The sequence below is a fragment of the Larimichthys crocea genome, chromosome III (assembly GCF_000972845.2).
Source record: "Larimichthys crocea isolate SSNF chromosome III, L_crocea_2.0, whole genome shotgun sequence".
Taxonomy (NCBI): domain Eukaryota; kingdom Metazoa; phylum Chordata; class Actinopteri; family Sciaenidae; genus Larimichthys; species Larimichthys crocea.
Genome location: NC_040013.1, coordinates 4,791,032 through 4,805,861, shown reverse-complemented (window position 1 = coordinate 4,805,861; position 14,830 = coordinate 4,791,032). Strand labels below are relative to the sequence as shown.

Here is a 14,830-nt window from a genome sequence, read left to right as displayed (position 1 = left end):
CGAGGATAAAAAATAACACACTTGCGTGAAGTAACTTGGTAACAAATCTAGTGTGTCCGGTTCCATTTAGCTTCTTCATTTTGGACCCCGAGTGGAACAGAGTAGCTTTGTCAGCTTCGAGCTGCTTTGTTGCTTAATAGGTTTTACCTGTTCTGGCATCCAAAGCCGTATCCATGACACTTTAGTCCTTTCGCTCTCATTCTGCACTGCAAAAGAAGTTTGCATGCTCAGAGTTTTAAATGAATTCAAATCCAACATCTCTGAAAAACTTAAAATGATTTGTATTATGTTTTCTTTTCTTCTGTAAAACAAAAGCCAAGTGCCATGAAAGCGCCAACTCCTTCCCACAGCCTGTTCAAATTAAGGCTCCTCTCCTCGGTTCCTGCAGCAGCAGCAGCCCCAGTAAAGTAAAGTAAACCTGGGGCTGAGGTAGCCCGGCAACAGTAGCCCTTGCTTCATCATAAGAAAATTTCCGCGTGCCACTTTCAAGGCTGTGTGAAGCTTCTTGTAAAAGCCGTGGTTTCATACCATGAATCACCTCGTTATGCTCCCAAAGGCCCTTTGAAGAGGGTTTGGTGATTAGCATCACGGTGTTCACCCTGGGCTGCTGCAGGGACTTATTTCCTTCATTGCACTCAGGTATACATGCTGTGCTATTAAATGTCTTCTGCACTCTAAGCAGGATTTAGGTCGACCTGTAATAATTGCCTACATATGGTAAGGAATGGAGGAGTGGAAAATTAATTAATGCTTCCCTAACACATGAAGGAAAAGTACGACCCCAGGTTCAGAAAATAGATTCACGCGACTCTAAAAAACGGATAAATGGCTAAACTGTGGCGTCGAATTAGTCGGATTGTGAAAATCTACAGAGAGGAAGTCCTGTTTGTAAAAGCAGAACTGTGAATGTGTCATAGCGTTTGATTTCGTCGCCAGCTGACCTCATGTCTTACTCCCTGTCAGACATTACAGGAAGCCCCTCCAGATGTCGCGCTGTCATTCAGCACTACACGTTGACGTTGCAGCGTCGGAGGAAAGAGCTTCCTAAAAATATTTATATGTAATTCCATGACAAGCACTGGTCAGTCTGGGCTCTTACTTACTCTAAGTCGTCTTAGGCTGCATTTAATTTGAAGTGTTATTTACCAGCTGGGTGACTGTGGATCCAAAATAGGCCTCATGGGAGATGTTGACTCAGATTCAGCTCATGAGTCATCAGTGTAATTTCAAAAGCATCACTACGCTCGCTGCAGAGTGGCTCCTCGACAACCTGTCTGTGTGTATATTAAATAATAAATATTGCGGTCACTTCCTGCTGTCGTTCGTGAACATGAACGCTGCGTTTCGACCCTCGCCTCTTTTGCATAGATAAACAAAATGGAGGAGAGCTTTCGGACAGCTGCAGGACAGCAATGTTCTACCTATTTGACAGCAGTAAGCCAGAGTGGATGTCATCTGATCTATGGGCAAAGCAAAAGGACGAATGAGCCCAGACTATGATCACAGCTACCTCACTCTGATATGAGAACCAGCTGTTTGCTGTCCTTTTGTTCTTACTTGGCTTACCTCTACGTCAGCTATGTATTGCTAAATATTCATATATATATTTATTTTTTCCATTTTCCGTACCGCCAGCTCTCCCATGCCCTGTGTTACTCTCTCAGCGTATGGGCCTCTTCCCAAATCAACTGCCATGCTCTTGCGGCAAACAAATTCTGGGAAGCAGAGAGGGAATCTTTGTCTAAACTGGAGGAGGCTGTGGCTGGGTGTAGGCCAATGTACAGAAATGCCTGTCTGGGCCGCCCGGTGCATCCCAAACTGTAGGTCTGTAGGAAATACTGCAGAATTAGATTTTTGTTTGGGTTGTTTAGTGTTGTGTAGGAAAAAACGAGGGAGCATAGTGGCATAAAATAACACATAAAACATGAAACTCTACACTCCAAAACTTTTTTTTTTCTCTCTCTACTGGACTTTTGGGTCTTTTGATGACTTAAACAAAGTCCACTGCAGCTCATAAATTTGTTTTTATCTCGTATTGGATTTCAGTCAGCTCAGCACTCGGCCTACAGCAGCACATCCGTTTAGGTTGCTGTCACTCTAAGGTCAAGATTCAGACTTGACCTCAGGATTTTGAAAGTTTGTGGTATGCACCGTCAGCACAATGGTGGAGCAGCACTGCCCTGAAGTGTGTTTATGTCCGGTAATCCACCCTGTTCTGTTTTCACTCCAACCCTTGAGTCTGTTGCTCTCCCTAATTCGTGGAACTGTGCTGATCAATAAGACTGTTTAGACACGAGGGAGAGAGGAATGGTCTGTGTGGGTTGGGGGGTGTTTCACAGAGCTGTACTGGCGCACAAGGGGCTCCTGTTAGCTTTTCACAAGTCACTCCAAGCACTTTATCTTGAGCGCTGATTGGCTGATTTACCTGTGCCACTGTCTTTCTTCGCTACCCCCTTTTTTTTATTAGCCAGCGTGTTTGCTCTGTGTTTTACAGTAAATCACCGTGGGAAGCCGGGGCCTTTGCCACGGGTGTTGTTCGGAAGATTTCATGGCTTGTCTTGATGTTTTGCTGTGTCTCCTGGGGACGAAGCAGGGTTGATCCCCCCCGGCTTTTTGTCTTGGGTGTGTTACCCGACCCACAACCCTGCCTAGCGACCCCCCCCCACCCACCCTCCCCTCCTTTTGCTCTAGAGATATTTTTCAGTACTGGTGCATGGAGCAGTGCCAACTCAAATAGAGACCTGCCAGTGTGCCCTTTGTCTGCTCTGACACCGGCTGGAGTGGCGTTTTTCCGCCCAACAGCCAGCATACGGGCTCCTGGAAGCCCACAGGACAGACAGATAGACAGACAGAGAGGCAGGCAGGCAGGCAGAGTCTAAACTGTTAGCTCAGGCTGCTCTGTTTGCACATGCCTGGCGTTGATAGGCATGTCACCATGGGAACGGCCAAGGAGCCAGGCCGTTGCTCGCCAATACTTTTTAGAGAAAAATGGAGATGATAAACTAGCAAAGTGTCAAGTGAGAGAGCGGCGTGAAGGGAGTCTATCTGAGCTTTTTTTTTTTTTTTTAAAGCTCCTTAAATTCCTGACTTGATCATTTATTTACAGTTTTCACTTGAGACTTTAGACATGAAATGTTAGTCACGTCTTTACCTTTGGGCAGCAATTTATTTTGATCACTCAGTAGCTCAGAGGGACAAAGAGATTAAGCTTCTTGGTTCTGGTCCATCTGTGAGGCAGACGTGTGTGTGTGTGTGTCAGCACTAACTTCAGAAACAGATCACGTGACCCCGACCTCAAAGGAAGACCGTGATAAATGACTGAAACTGTCCATCTGTTTAAAAAAGACGAGCACAGCTCAAAATAAACATAATTTTCTTACGTTCGTATATGTTTGTATGAGTCACATCCTGATTGGTTATATCCTGGTCATGTGTTTAGTCACAGGTCAGAGGTTTTAAAGTTTATAAGAATACAAGCAGGTGGGTCAGGATCAGTATTAGTAATACTTGTATACACATAGGCGTGGGCGTGCATACTAACAATGAGGTCAACAATGATTTAATTGCTGTCACATCGTCAGAATCTATGATCTCCATCCATCTCCTTCTTGTTTGGTCGTTATTGCCAGTTACTGCCACGACTCCTTTTCATCGCGGTATTCAGAAGCAGTTAATAATAATGTTTTACGACTTGAAACAGTTATTAGGATTGTGCGCATGCCGTCTTGGGTTTCATGCCACATTAACATCAGTCTCTCTCTCTCTTACTGAATTACAGAGGCATCTTCCTGGACACCATCCTGCCACGCTACGATGTGAACGGAGTGCGACCACCCATTGGCCAGAGAACCAGACTGAGCAAAGGGGATATCGCACAGGCACGCAAACTCTACAAATGCTCCAGTAAGACCAAAATGACAGATCCTGTCTGCTATGGGGTTTTTCCGGTCTATTTTTGCATGTGTGTGCAACATAGCCCTGAGAGAAAGAGAGAGAGGTCTGTAGTTTTTTCCTGCCCTCCCTTCTAGATGCAGCTCACACCGTGTAGAAATAGCCAAGCATCTACTATTGATGTGGAGTGGTTCCTTGGCTACAGCGTCCGAGACTCCCAAGCTGGGAGGAGTGTAAACACTACCCAGGGACAGGAAGTTTGTCATCACTCTTTCCCAGATAGACGCAGAAGAACAGCTGGTTTCTCTGAGACAATGACTAAAACGATTTTTTTTGGGAACATCGCTTGTGTTCGCACATCACAGCATGTACAGTATGAACTGTGAGGCCGTACACCGAGGAGAGTTACATAAGCCTGGCGCTTCTCCGAACCGCTTACTTTGTTTATGCGTCTCCGAGAGGAGACGGAGGGTTTAATGCTGTTGTAAACAGAATTTATAGCATTAACAGATGTACATTGAGACGAGCCTTCTGTTGAATAGATTTGATGTCAGACACTTAATTGTAGGTCAGGCTAGGATAGCTGAGCTGAGCTGTCAGGCTCACATTAAAGCCCGATGAATAAACATAGTGATGGTCACTAGAGCTGGACCAGCTGCTGTGGTTTTCAGGGTATAACTCTGAATCTATATGTGTTCTGTGAAAGCGTTCTGTCGGTTTCTCCACCACGATTTTTGTCTCGTGAGGAAGAAACAGTGACGTGACGCACTCTGCGGGGGGATGAGGTGGTGAGTAAAGAGCCTTAAAGTGCCACGGATCTCCCATTCACACTGCATTCCTGGGAGTGTTTGTCATCCCCGGTGTGTGTGCCCGAGCGCTTGTTAATGCTTACGCGTTGGCAAATCTTTGCCAAGCATTATAACACACAACTCGTGGCTTTTTTTTTTTTTTTTTATTGCTTACACACAAACCTCAAGGGAAGTGGTGAACTCAAACAGTCGAGGGAGATGTTTTTCTTACTCCTTGCTAAATGCAGCCCGAGGTAAAGATAACACAGAGGTAATAATGAATGAATGCACGGTCCTCAAGATGGACAGCTGAAGATACAATCTACTCTCTATCATTTCCTCTCTGTCTTAATTAAACACATCTTTCCCCCACTTGGCCTGAGCCTCCTCCCTCGGTATTTGGAATGAGTCCTCCCGCGTGCTTGCACACTTTTGCCAGTCAAACTAAAGGGTGGTTTTTCAACTGGCGAACACGTACATAATGCATCACATCCTCCAGAGCGCCGGGTTATTTATAGTGGGTTAGGTTTATTTTCAGAGGATGCTCAGAGAAAGTGTCTCACACTCCCATCCGTTTGTGTGATCCTCATCTGGAGTAGCTGAGGGACGGGGCGCGGGGGGGTGAGGCACGGGGTTGTGGGTGAATATTATCAGCAGATGTGCCTTTGAACATAAAAGAGCTGGCCTTTACTTCACATTTGGTGTTATAATTCCAGCATCAAGCATCTGTCTCTGCAGCGAGGTTTCAGGAGATTTACTTCAGTCCTGATATCCGTATAGTTTGAGTTAGTGGCTTTTTTTTTTTTCTCTTCAGGAGACTAATTGGCGGTGTAGCATGCCTACGGCTCAGGCCTTTTATGCGTGTTTTTGTTTCCTCCAACAGGATGTGGGGACAGTCTGCAGGACAGCAGCGGCAACTTCTCCTCTCCTGGCTTCCCCAACGGCTACTCGGCCTACATGCACTGCATCTGGAGAATATCAGTCACACCAGGGGAAAAGGTATGAGCGTATGGAAAGCGACAGGTCAGCTTTGAGATGCTTTCAAGACAAGCTTCACTGACTGTTTTACGCTGATGCGGTGTCTCTGTTACTTGTTATCTATCTGAGCATTAGCAGTGTGTGACCTTCGACCCGAATCCTGTCTGTGAATCATGCTCTTTGTTTTTTTTTTCCCAGATCATTCTCAACTTCACCTCCATGGATCTGTACCGAAGTCATCTGTGTTGGTACGACCACGTGGAAATCCGAGATGGATACTGGAGGAAGGCGCCGCTCAAAGGTCGGTTTTAACAGGAGAACTCTGCTCTAGGCTTCAGATCATTATCGATTAATGTGATTATTACTTTTTCGATCTGCATATGTCTTGTTTTAGAACTGAGATATCCAAAAACTTAGTCTGATTGATTGTTGAATTTGTTTCTGGGTGATTAGATACAGTCGTGACAGCTTAACACAGGTTTTATGTGTGTTTAAATATATAAAATATGTCCATTATTTGCTGTAACTGTTGGGTAACAGCAGAGAATTGTCAGTGTATTTTTGTCATCAAATACTTCCTCTGTTACCCTCTCTCTCTCATGTGAAGTAAAGGGTAAAGAGTACAAGTATTTCAAAGCCATTGCAGGTGTCTCGGTGATCAAATCTTGGTTTATATATATTGTGTGTCTTCACCTGTGACCCAGGTCGTTTCTGTGGCGATAAGCTCCCTGAACCAATCATCTCCACCGACAGCCGACTGTGGATTGAGTTCCGCAGCAGCAGTAACTGGGTGGGAAAAGGTTTCTCCGCTGTTTATGAGGGTAAGGACCCATTCCCCCGACCTCCCTGCACCCCATTCCAGCACACTGTTCAGCTGACTGAACGCATGGCCAGTCACACATCCAACAATGTGCCTAGAAGCTGCAGTAATATCCACAGTCTCTGGCTCTCCTACTGCTGATGTGTCAGGCACTTTACGCTGCATTAATCAGATTCTGGCCAGACTTCACATTCGGCTCCATTGTTTCCAGAACGTGCAAGAGGGATGATGTGTGTTTGTGTGTGTGTGTGTGTGTGTGTGTGTGTGTGTGTGTGTGTGTGTGTGTGTGGAGGCATTTCAGCTAATCCACATTGCATAAATCAAAACAGAAAGCACACGTTTTTTTTTTTTTTTTCTACAGAGGCATGTGCTGATGATATTGCTATCGAGGGAGCTAAGTATTGTTTTTATTGTTTTTATTGTCGCATGCAGCCATCTGTGGTGGGGAGGTGAAGAAAGACAATGGCCAGATCCAGTCCCCCAACTACCCCGACGACTACAGGCCAAACAAAGTGTGTGTGTGGAAGATTACTGTAGCTCAGGGCTACCACGTAGGCCTTACTTTCCAGTCTTTTGAGGTAAGACGGCAGTCATTTGTAACTTATTAAATCAAATAAATTGGTTTTCGCTGGTCCAAACTTAAAACCCTCTAACCCTTCCTCAGATTGAGAGACACGACAGTTGTGCCTATGACTACCTGGAGGTTCGTGATGGAAACTCTGAAAACAGTCCCCTCCTGGGTCGCTTCTGTGGCTACGACAAGCCAGATGACATCAAAACCAGCTCCAACCAGCTGTGGATGAAATTTGTTTCAGATGGCTCTGTCAACAAGGCCGGCTTTGCTGCCAACTTCTTCAAAGGTCAGAGGTTAAAGATCATAAATTCCTATCTGACGTCTTTCAGAAATCGCTCCATCAGTCGTTATATTTTTTTAAAAATTCTACAGCTGTATACGTTTTATTTCATTCCGCTTGCACCCCCTGGTCCTGTGCGACCCCCCTTTTGCTTGGCTCCGCTGTTGTTTTGGAGGGTTCCTCTTGTAAGCCACCGAGCCAGGGGCCAGCTAAAAGGGTCCTAACGTATCTTTGTGTTTTCAGAGATGGATGAGTGCTCCAAGCCAGACAACGGTCGCTGTGAGCAACGCTGTGTCAACACACTGGGCAGCTACAAGTGTGCCTGTGACCCAGGCTATGAGCTGGCTGCTGACAAGCGCAGCTGTGAGGGTAAGTACAGGGGAGAAGAAGTCAATAGCCTTGCTCAACATGTAATTTACATGCTAAAGCACTTTTACACAGTTAGCCACCCAAATACAATTAGTACAGTCATCCCTTAAAAGCCAGAAAAGATGCCAACAGTGATGCTTGTGCTGGCCCGGGCACTATCTTTTAAAGATTTGAGTCACAGCAATGCAAAGCATTATTTTTATCTCAAATTATATGTTGTTGTTGTTTAAGACCTAATTACAAGTATACAAGCTGTGCATTATCTGGTTGGCCACTTAACCACTGTCCACCCTGAGAGGAAGTCCAGTTTAGCTCTTAGTAGGAAAAATTATAGACGAGCAAATGAAATCAACTCAATCTGAGAAGAAAGTTCTTTCACGTGCATTAATGGTGCATTACATCCATACTGCACATAAGGATTGTAACGTTTGCCCTTCCAACATTGCAATGATCTAATAACCCGACAATCCATGTATCAACAAGACATCCATTGTAGCTGAGAAAAATCAACACAGTGCTAATTTTAGTTAAAAATAGTCAGGTGAGGAGAACGGGTAGCACCAGTTGTTCTAACATGTTGTGTGTTACATAACTGATACAAAGCTCCCAGAGTCCCACAGGCAGGTCAGGCTGTAATCGGGTTTATTCAGGACACAGGAAAAAAAAGAAAAATATTTCACAGGGCTTTCATTTAGCTGTTTTGTTTCTGCAGCGTAACACTTGGAACATTTGATTTATTCTTTTGTCTGCACGTCTGCATCTGTTTCAAGCTCACTGTTCTGTCCTCGTTTCTTCCGTGCAGCTGCATGCGGAGGCTTCATCACCAAGCTGAATGGGTCAATCACAAGCCCCGGTTGGCCAAGAGAGTACCCCCCAAACAAGAACTGCATCTGGCAGCTGGTTGCCCCCACGCAGTACCGTATCACTCTGCTCTTTGACGTCTTCGAGACTGAGGGCAATGACGTGAGCACTGGGGTTTTTTTGAATCGGCGCGGGGTGGGTTTGTTCTGTTTTCCTTCTCTGCCATCGCGCTACCTTCATAGCAACCTTCTACTGCTCCTTGTAAAACAAAAAAAATAAATGAAAAGTCCCAACCTCTTCACGTGCTCCGTCTCTCTGCTCAGGTTTGCAAGTACGACTACGTGGAGGTGCGCAGCGGCCTCTCGGCTGATTCAAGGCTACACGGGAAGTTCTGCGGGGCAGAGAAACCAGAAGCGATTACCTCTCAGTACAACAACATGCGCATTGAGTTCAAATCGGACAACACGGTGTCCAAAAAGGGCTTTAAAGCACAGTTCTTCTCAGGTGAGTCCTCCGGTAGTGCTGTGTGCACAGCATCACAAGTCCTTCTGTTCAGGTTACTTGGAGCTGCTGTCAGTCAGTCTTGAAAGGAAGCAGTCGTCAAGGTCGTGTCCTCTGTACTTCCTCAGACAAAGATGAGTGCTCTAAGGAGAACGGCGGCTGTCAACATGAGTGTGTCAACACCTTTGGGAGCTACAGCTGTCAGTGCAGGAGTGGCTTTGTGCTGCATGAGAACAAGCACGACTGTAAAGAAGGTATTTCACTTCAAATTCTTTGGCACATTTATTCTCATTCTCCGACTTATCAGAGCAGCCATTAGTGTGGATGAGCCCACACTCAGAGCTCCGTGTTGACTCAGTGATGTCTTTTTACAGCTGGCTGCGATCACACTGTGAATAGTGTGAGTGGCACCATCACCAGCCCCAATTGGCCGGATAAATACCCGAGCAAGAAGGCATGCACCTGGGCACTCACCACCACTCCAGGCCATCGCATCAAAATAGTACGTTGCCGCTTCCTCCTGCTCTCTGTATAATTTCACGTGTCAATCATGCAGTTATTTGTGTGTGGCTTGCTGTGTAATTAAATTGCTAAATCCATCTGTGTTTACCGTGCTGATGTCAGAAGCTGTTATGCCATTCCCAGCGATGATGTGTGGCTCCCCCTTCTGTTATTATCCGCGTTTTTTGTCTGCCGTGTCACTGACATTCAGTGAATTATTTTAAAAATTGAAAGAAAACCGGTAACAATTTCTAATGTCAAAGCACGTCATTGCATGCCTCTGTGTCTGAATAACAAAGCTACAAATCAGAGGACGAGTTTTCTAGAAATAACACGCCGCTGTCAAGATGTCACTTGATCTAAAAGAAAGAAAGAAGCTTGAAACACCTTCAATCTCATACGTTTCTATTTATAACACTTTATTTATCGTCTCGTTTTGTCTCAGTCCTTCAATGAGATCGACATGGAGGCCCACCTGGAGTGTGCTTATGACCACATCGAGCTATACGACGGCCGGGATGGAAAAGCTCCCAGCTTGGGCCGCTTCTGTGGCACCAAGAAGCCCCCACCCATCATGTCTAGTGGCAACAAGCTGTTCATTCGCTTCTTCTCTGATAACTCTGTGCAGAAGAAAGGATTCGAGGCTTCACACACTGCAGGTAAGAATAAACGCTGTTGTGACTGTACTAAAGACAAACAGGGACTCCAGTAAAACCTTCATGTTTTAAGGGCATCAAGGTAATTTAAGGGCATTTACTCACATCAGTCGTCAGAAAGGTTTTTGAGTGTAAAACATGCAGGATTTAGTTTTGGTCATAGTTCACCGCCCTGTCTGAGAATGATTATGACTCATATTTAACAACAGAGCATACTCCTTTGTATCTGGATGACTGTAAAGCCACAAACAAACCAGAGACCACAGCAGCTGCACATGTAGCTTATCAACAAACAGCTCAACTCAACTTTTCTGTTCACAGAGTGTGGAGGTCGCCTGAAGGCTGAAGTCAAAACCAAGGACCTGTTCTCTCATGCACAGTTTGGGGACAATAACTACCCCGGAGCCTCCGACTGTCAGTGGGTGATCTCGGCGGAGAAAGGCTACGGCGTGGAGCTCATCTTCCAGACCTTTGAGATTGAGGAGGAGGCGGACTGCGGCTACGACTACATGGAGCTCTTCGATGGAGCGGACACCAAGTCTCCACGGCTGGGACGTTACTGTGGCTCAGGGGTAAGAACACAACTGGTTTTACAGTATATAACGGCATTTGTTTCTGAATCAGCGCTGCCGTTGAGTAACCTTTGCCAACACTTTGTAAAAGGGTGAGTTTGTGAAGTACCCCGGGGCTTTTGATTCCATACTCCGGTTTTAATCACTTTGAATCAAGTTGACGTGCTCCTCTGGGTTTGGGAGTGCTGCTGCGGAGGCGATTGTAGGTCGATACAAGCCGTCACTCCCTGGGTGTCGAGAGCCTATCTTGCGAGTTTCTAGCTTTGGATTGTGACCGTGAATTAATCAGCCAATGCTGAGGCTTCAGCCGGAGTCTGGCTGGAACAATGAGGCCAGCAGGGAATAGAAACACGAGTTTCCGTAGGTCAGAGAACAGCTTGATCTCATTTACACACTTCAGTAATAAGCTCTGGCCTTTTACTCACGCCCGTTCCTATGAATCATTTGCTGGAGGGGACATAACACTCCCAGAACCCCCGGGGAGCGGCTTCTCAATCAAGTTTCCTTTTATAAAACAGGTCGAAATAAACTGACACAATTCAGTCCAAAGTAGGGTGAAAACTCATTATAGTGTGGGGAGTTTTACTTTTAGCCCAAGGGCTTTTCGCAGTCAAACAGTAGACTACGTATTGCTCTGTCTACAATAAAAGATTGTAGTCTGCATTCTTCTTGTGTTTCAAATCCCTTTCCCAATAAACCCAGACTTACGGGTTACTGCAGGTATATTATTCATGTTATGAATGGCAGCTTTAATCAACAGTCTAGTGTTTTACAGTTGGTTGCACAAAGCTTTGGCAGCTCCGACATCGCAAACGCTCCTCACTGCCGTTGCCACAGAGCAGCTGCCTCAACCGACTAATTATTTTTCAGTACGATGTTCTGAATAAATATTCGTGCGATACCACTATCCTGACAAACAGCCAGGTCATGTGTTGCATATTTTCTGCAGTTAATTCTCCTTTTTGTTTCATTAGGAACAGTTTAATGCTCAGGACGGAAGAAATATATGAAGCGCTGTGCTGTATATGGTTTTGTTCAGGGAAGGAATGAGCTCTGGTGCACCTGGTATTAATCATTAGAGTGTATTTTATCCTCACTTCAATAGCAGCCCTTAATCAAAATAAAGCTGGAAAGGGCCAGTCCTAGTCGTGGACTATTACGTGGCCCCTGGCTTTTACAGAACTAGTTGTTCTGCTCTGCAGTCAGGAGCCATTCGTCATGGTCACTGATCTGACTTGGGTTTCGGCATGTGAGACATCTTAGGTTTTAATTGGAGTGCAGTCAACGAACCAGAAAGCGACGGCACAAATTAATCTGTTGTTTTGTCCCTCCTGACAGCCTCCAGAGGAGATCTACTCGGCTGGTGACTCCATTGTGATCAAGTTCCGCTCTGACGACACAATCAACAAGAAAGGATTTCACGTCCGCTACACCAGTACCAAGTTCCAGGACACACTGCACTCACGCAAGTGACCAGCGGGGGCCGGAAGGGGCCGTGCGGGGCAAAGGGGCAAACGGAGGGGCCCCCAGGGGAGGCGCCAGCCTGACGCTCGGAAACCTTCGGCCACCAAGATGAATCAGACACGACAGAACAGCCGCAAGACCACCAACCGCACCTCAGCTCCTAGGGGCTCTAGCTCCCCCCACAGACTGTGAGGAGTAAAGCCATTCTGCAGTACACCTTGTTTTTACCTTTTTATGGTTAGGATTGGGGTGGGAGGATGAATGTCCGCTTTAGGTGGACAGTAGGGGAAAATTTATTGACCCAGTCCCCTCCAGATATTTTTTTTGTTTGTTTCATTTTTTTTAAAACATGCCTCCTAAAGAGAGGCACAAAGGAAAACAATGGATTCTCAGGACCTGTAGGAAGGCAGGCATCAGCTGGATAGATCCCTGCTTTTGTCGGGCCAGCCCACCACATCCAGGGAGAGGAGAGGAAGAGGAGGAGGAGTATGGGAAGGGTCTCCTGCACTCCTCAATAATTGCTCTCCTCTCCTCACACTCTTATCCCTTTTTTTGGTTCAAGGATTCCTATCTGTAAGAGGATTAGAAGGACTTGACTTGAGATTTTTGATACTGTATGTCAGTCAATTGCATGTAATTACAAGGAGAGAAGGTAAACTGTACAGTGACAACACCAGCATTTGTAATTGGCATTGTCCTGGCAACCAGTGGCAAGATTCTCGTTGTTACCATTAACAAGGAAATTAAGGAAGCAGTTATCTTATTAAAGGACTAATAAATGAATTGTGGTCCATGTCTTCTGGTTGGTAATTGCTTGCCTGACGACTGGCTATTACTGTACCTCCATGTATAAAATAATGTGTATGATCTTTCAAAGGGAACATGTGCTTTTCAGCTCGAACCAGTTAGCACTTTACAGTGAATTGTTCCAAAATCATGAGCTTATGAGTTTTTGTGAAATGCAATGCCAGTTCACTTATTTTTAAATGCATTTTATCTCTTATCCTTCATTGTTTTTTTTTTTTTTGGTTTGTTTTTTTAAATTGCTCCTTTTCAGTTCCTCGGGCATACTTGAACATTAACGTGTGCCCTGTGACATGGGGTAATAAAGATATGACTTATGTTTCAGTGTTGATTTACAGTTCTGATGTAAAATAATTTCTCTCCAGAGAAAATGCCTTTTCTTGGTACAATGAAGTATTTCTCAAGAACCAAATGAGCCTGGGTATTTATTGTTATAGTAATTACATATATAATGTAAAGGTGGAACGGTGCTGTTGATATTAGCCCTATAATTGCCTTCTAATGTGTAGCCATTGGTCTATGTTGAATATACTATGTTGCTCACTCATTTCCCTTTTCTCCGTTTATTTCTCGCTCAACACGATGAGAACAAAATGTTGTGTGACACTGCAGCAGTCTGACACGTCTGTTTGTTGTCTGACCTTTGTTCGCAATATTACCTGATAACTGTTAAACCTGTTTTTGTGTCATTTCAGTTTCACAACACATCCTGCATTGCACCGACTGAGCTGCCTGTTGAGTGCAATCCAGGACATGTGAGTAGGAGGGAGTAATACAGAACCGAGGACTTAAATGTCGCCCCGGCTCTGTATGAAAGAAGTTTCAGACGATTTTTCTGACACCCAGCCAACACGAAAACAACAAAGCAAATATCCTCGACGCCCCTATTTATAGAGGGAGATTGTCATATCCTTTTCCACCTTGCTAAATATTCATCCCCCTACATGTAACCTCACTCATTATTCCATTACTCTTCTGTCGTGCCTTTTTTTTATTAAAACATGGGGAGCAGAGCAGAAAACTGCCAGAGTGGCACGACTGAAATTGTCCCTCACTCTACTTACAGCCTGATGAAAAACACTGCAAATACAATACAGTGCATGCAGACGCAATAAGACTGCAGTCTGGGTGAGACACACTATTTCACACTGATGAAGAAATGATGAAGGCTCCTGGAAAGGTGCATGTACATTACATTTTAACATGCATTTAAATGATAGATTTACACACATTTGTCCAAATATTCATTAAATGTTCTAAACCTATGGCTATCGTTTAGATTATTTGGCACATTTGTGCAACTTTTACAACCAAATCTGAGTATAAACAGATAACCTGTGCTCCTATTTAGTAATAGAAGACATTAATGTAGAGACTACATTGTAGATGAAGAGCTCCACAAGGGCAGACTGTGTTTCAGTGTTTCTAGAACAAGAAACATCTTCCCTTTAAATTCACATTATTTCTTTAGACACCGGCTGCACCTACTTATTTGCAAGAAAATGAGATTTTCATACAAATCACCTTCACATTTAAATAAATATAAACAGACCGCTGACACAGAGGCAACACATTTCCCTTCTTCTGCTGCAGCACAATAAATCTGGTGCTCGTTCGACAAAAAAAAACTCAGAATATTTAACTTTTTCCGTCGCCTCTATATGCAGAACAAGTTTTTTTAGTTTAAGAACAAACATGAAACATTGATGCGCTGCAGTTCGATGTAAAATCTGAGCCGTTTATCATGAATAATTAACGACAACTCAACTGGGAGATGTGATGCTTTCTACTGTAGTAGCTCTCCCAGTCATTGTGTGACAGCAGGCAAACC

General features: G+C 44.7%; 1 protein-coding gene across 1 annotated transcript in view; it reads left to right on the top strand.

Annotated features, from left to right (window-relative positions):
- Window positions 1-13,546, top strand: part of bmp1a (bone morphogenetic protein 1a) — a 28,227-nt gene extending 14,681 nt beyond the window's left edge. The window contains exons 7-20 of the mRNA XM_027277902.1: window positions 3,779-3,903; window positions 5,563-5,678; window positions 5,856-5,958; window positions 6,362-6,478; window positions 6,910-7,055; window positions 7,142-7,337; window positions 7,575-7,700; window positions 8,503-8,663; window positions 8,825-9,005; window positions 9,131-9,256; window positions 9,377-9,504; window positions 9,949-10,162; window positions 10,481-10,731; window positions 12,070-13,546. Coding sequence (XP_027133703.1) covers window positions 3,779-3,903; window positions 5,563-5,678; window positions 5,856-5,958; window positions 6,362-6,478; window positions 6,910-7,055; window positions 7,142-7,337; window positions 7,575-7,700; window positions 8,503-8,663; window positions 8,825-9,005; window positions 9,131-9,256; window positions 9,377-9,504; window positions 9,949-10,162; window positions 10,481-10,731; window positions 12,070-12,204 — 2,125 coding nt within the window. The 3' untranslated portion in view covers window positions 12,205-13,546. The remainder of the gene's footprint in view (window positions 1-3,778; window positions 3,904-5,562; window positions 5,679-5,855; window positions 5,959-6,361; window positions 6,479-6,909; window positions 7,056-7,141; window positions 7,338-7,574; window positions 7,701-8,502; window positions 8,664-8,824; window positions 9,006-9,130; window positions 9,257-9,376; window positions 9,505-9,948; window positions 10,163-10,480; window positions 10,732-12,069) is intronic.
- Window positions 13,547-14,830: the final 1,284 nt, after the last annotated feature.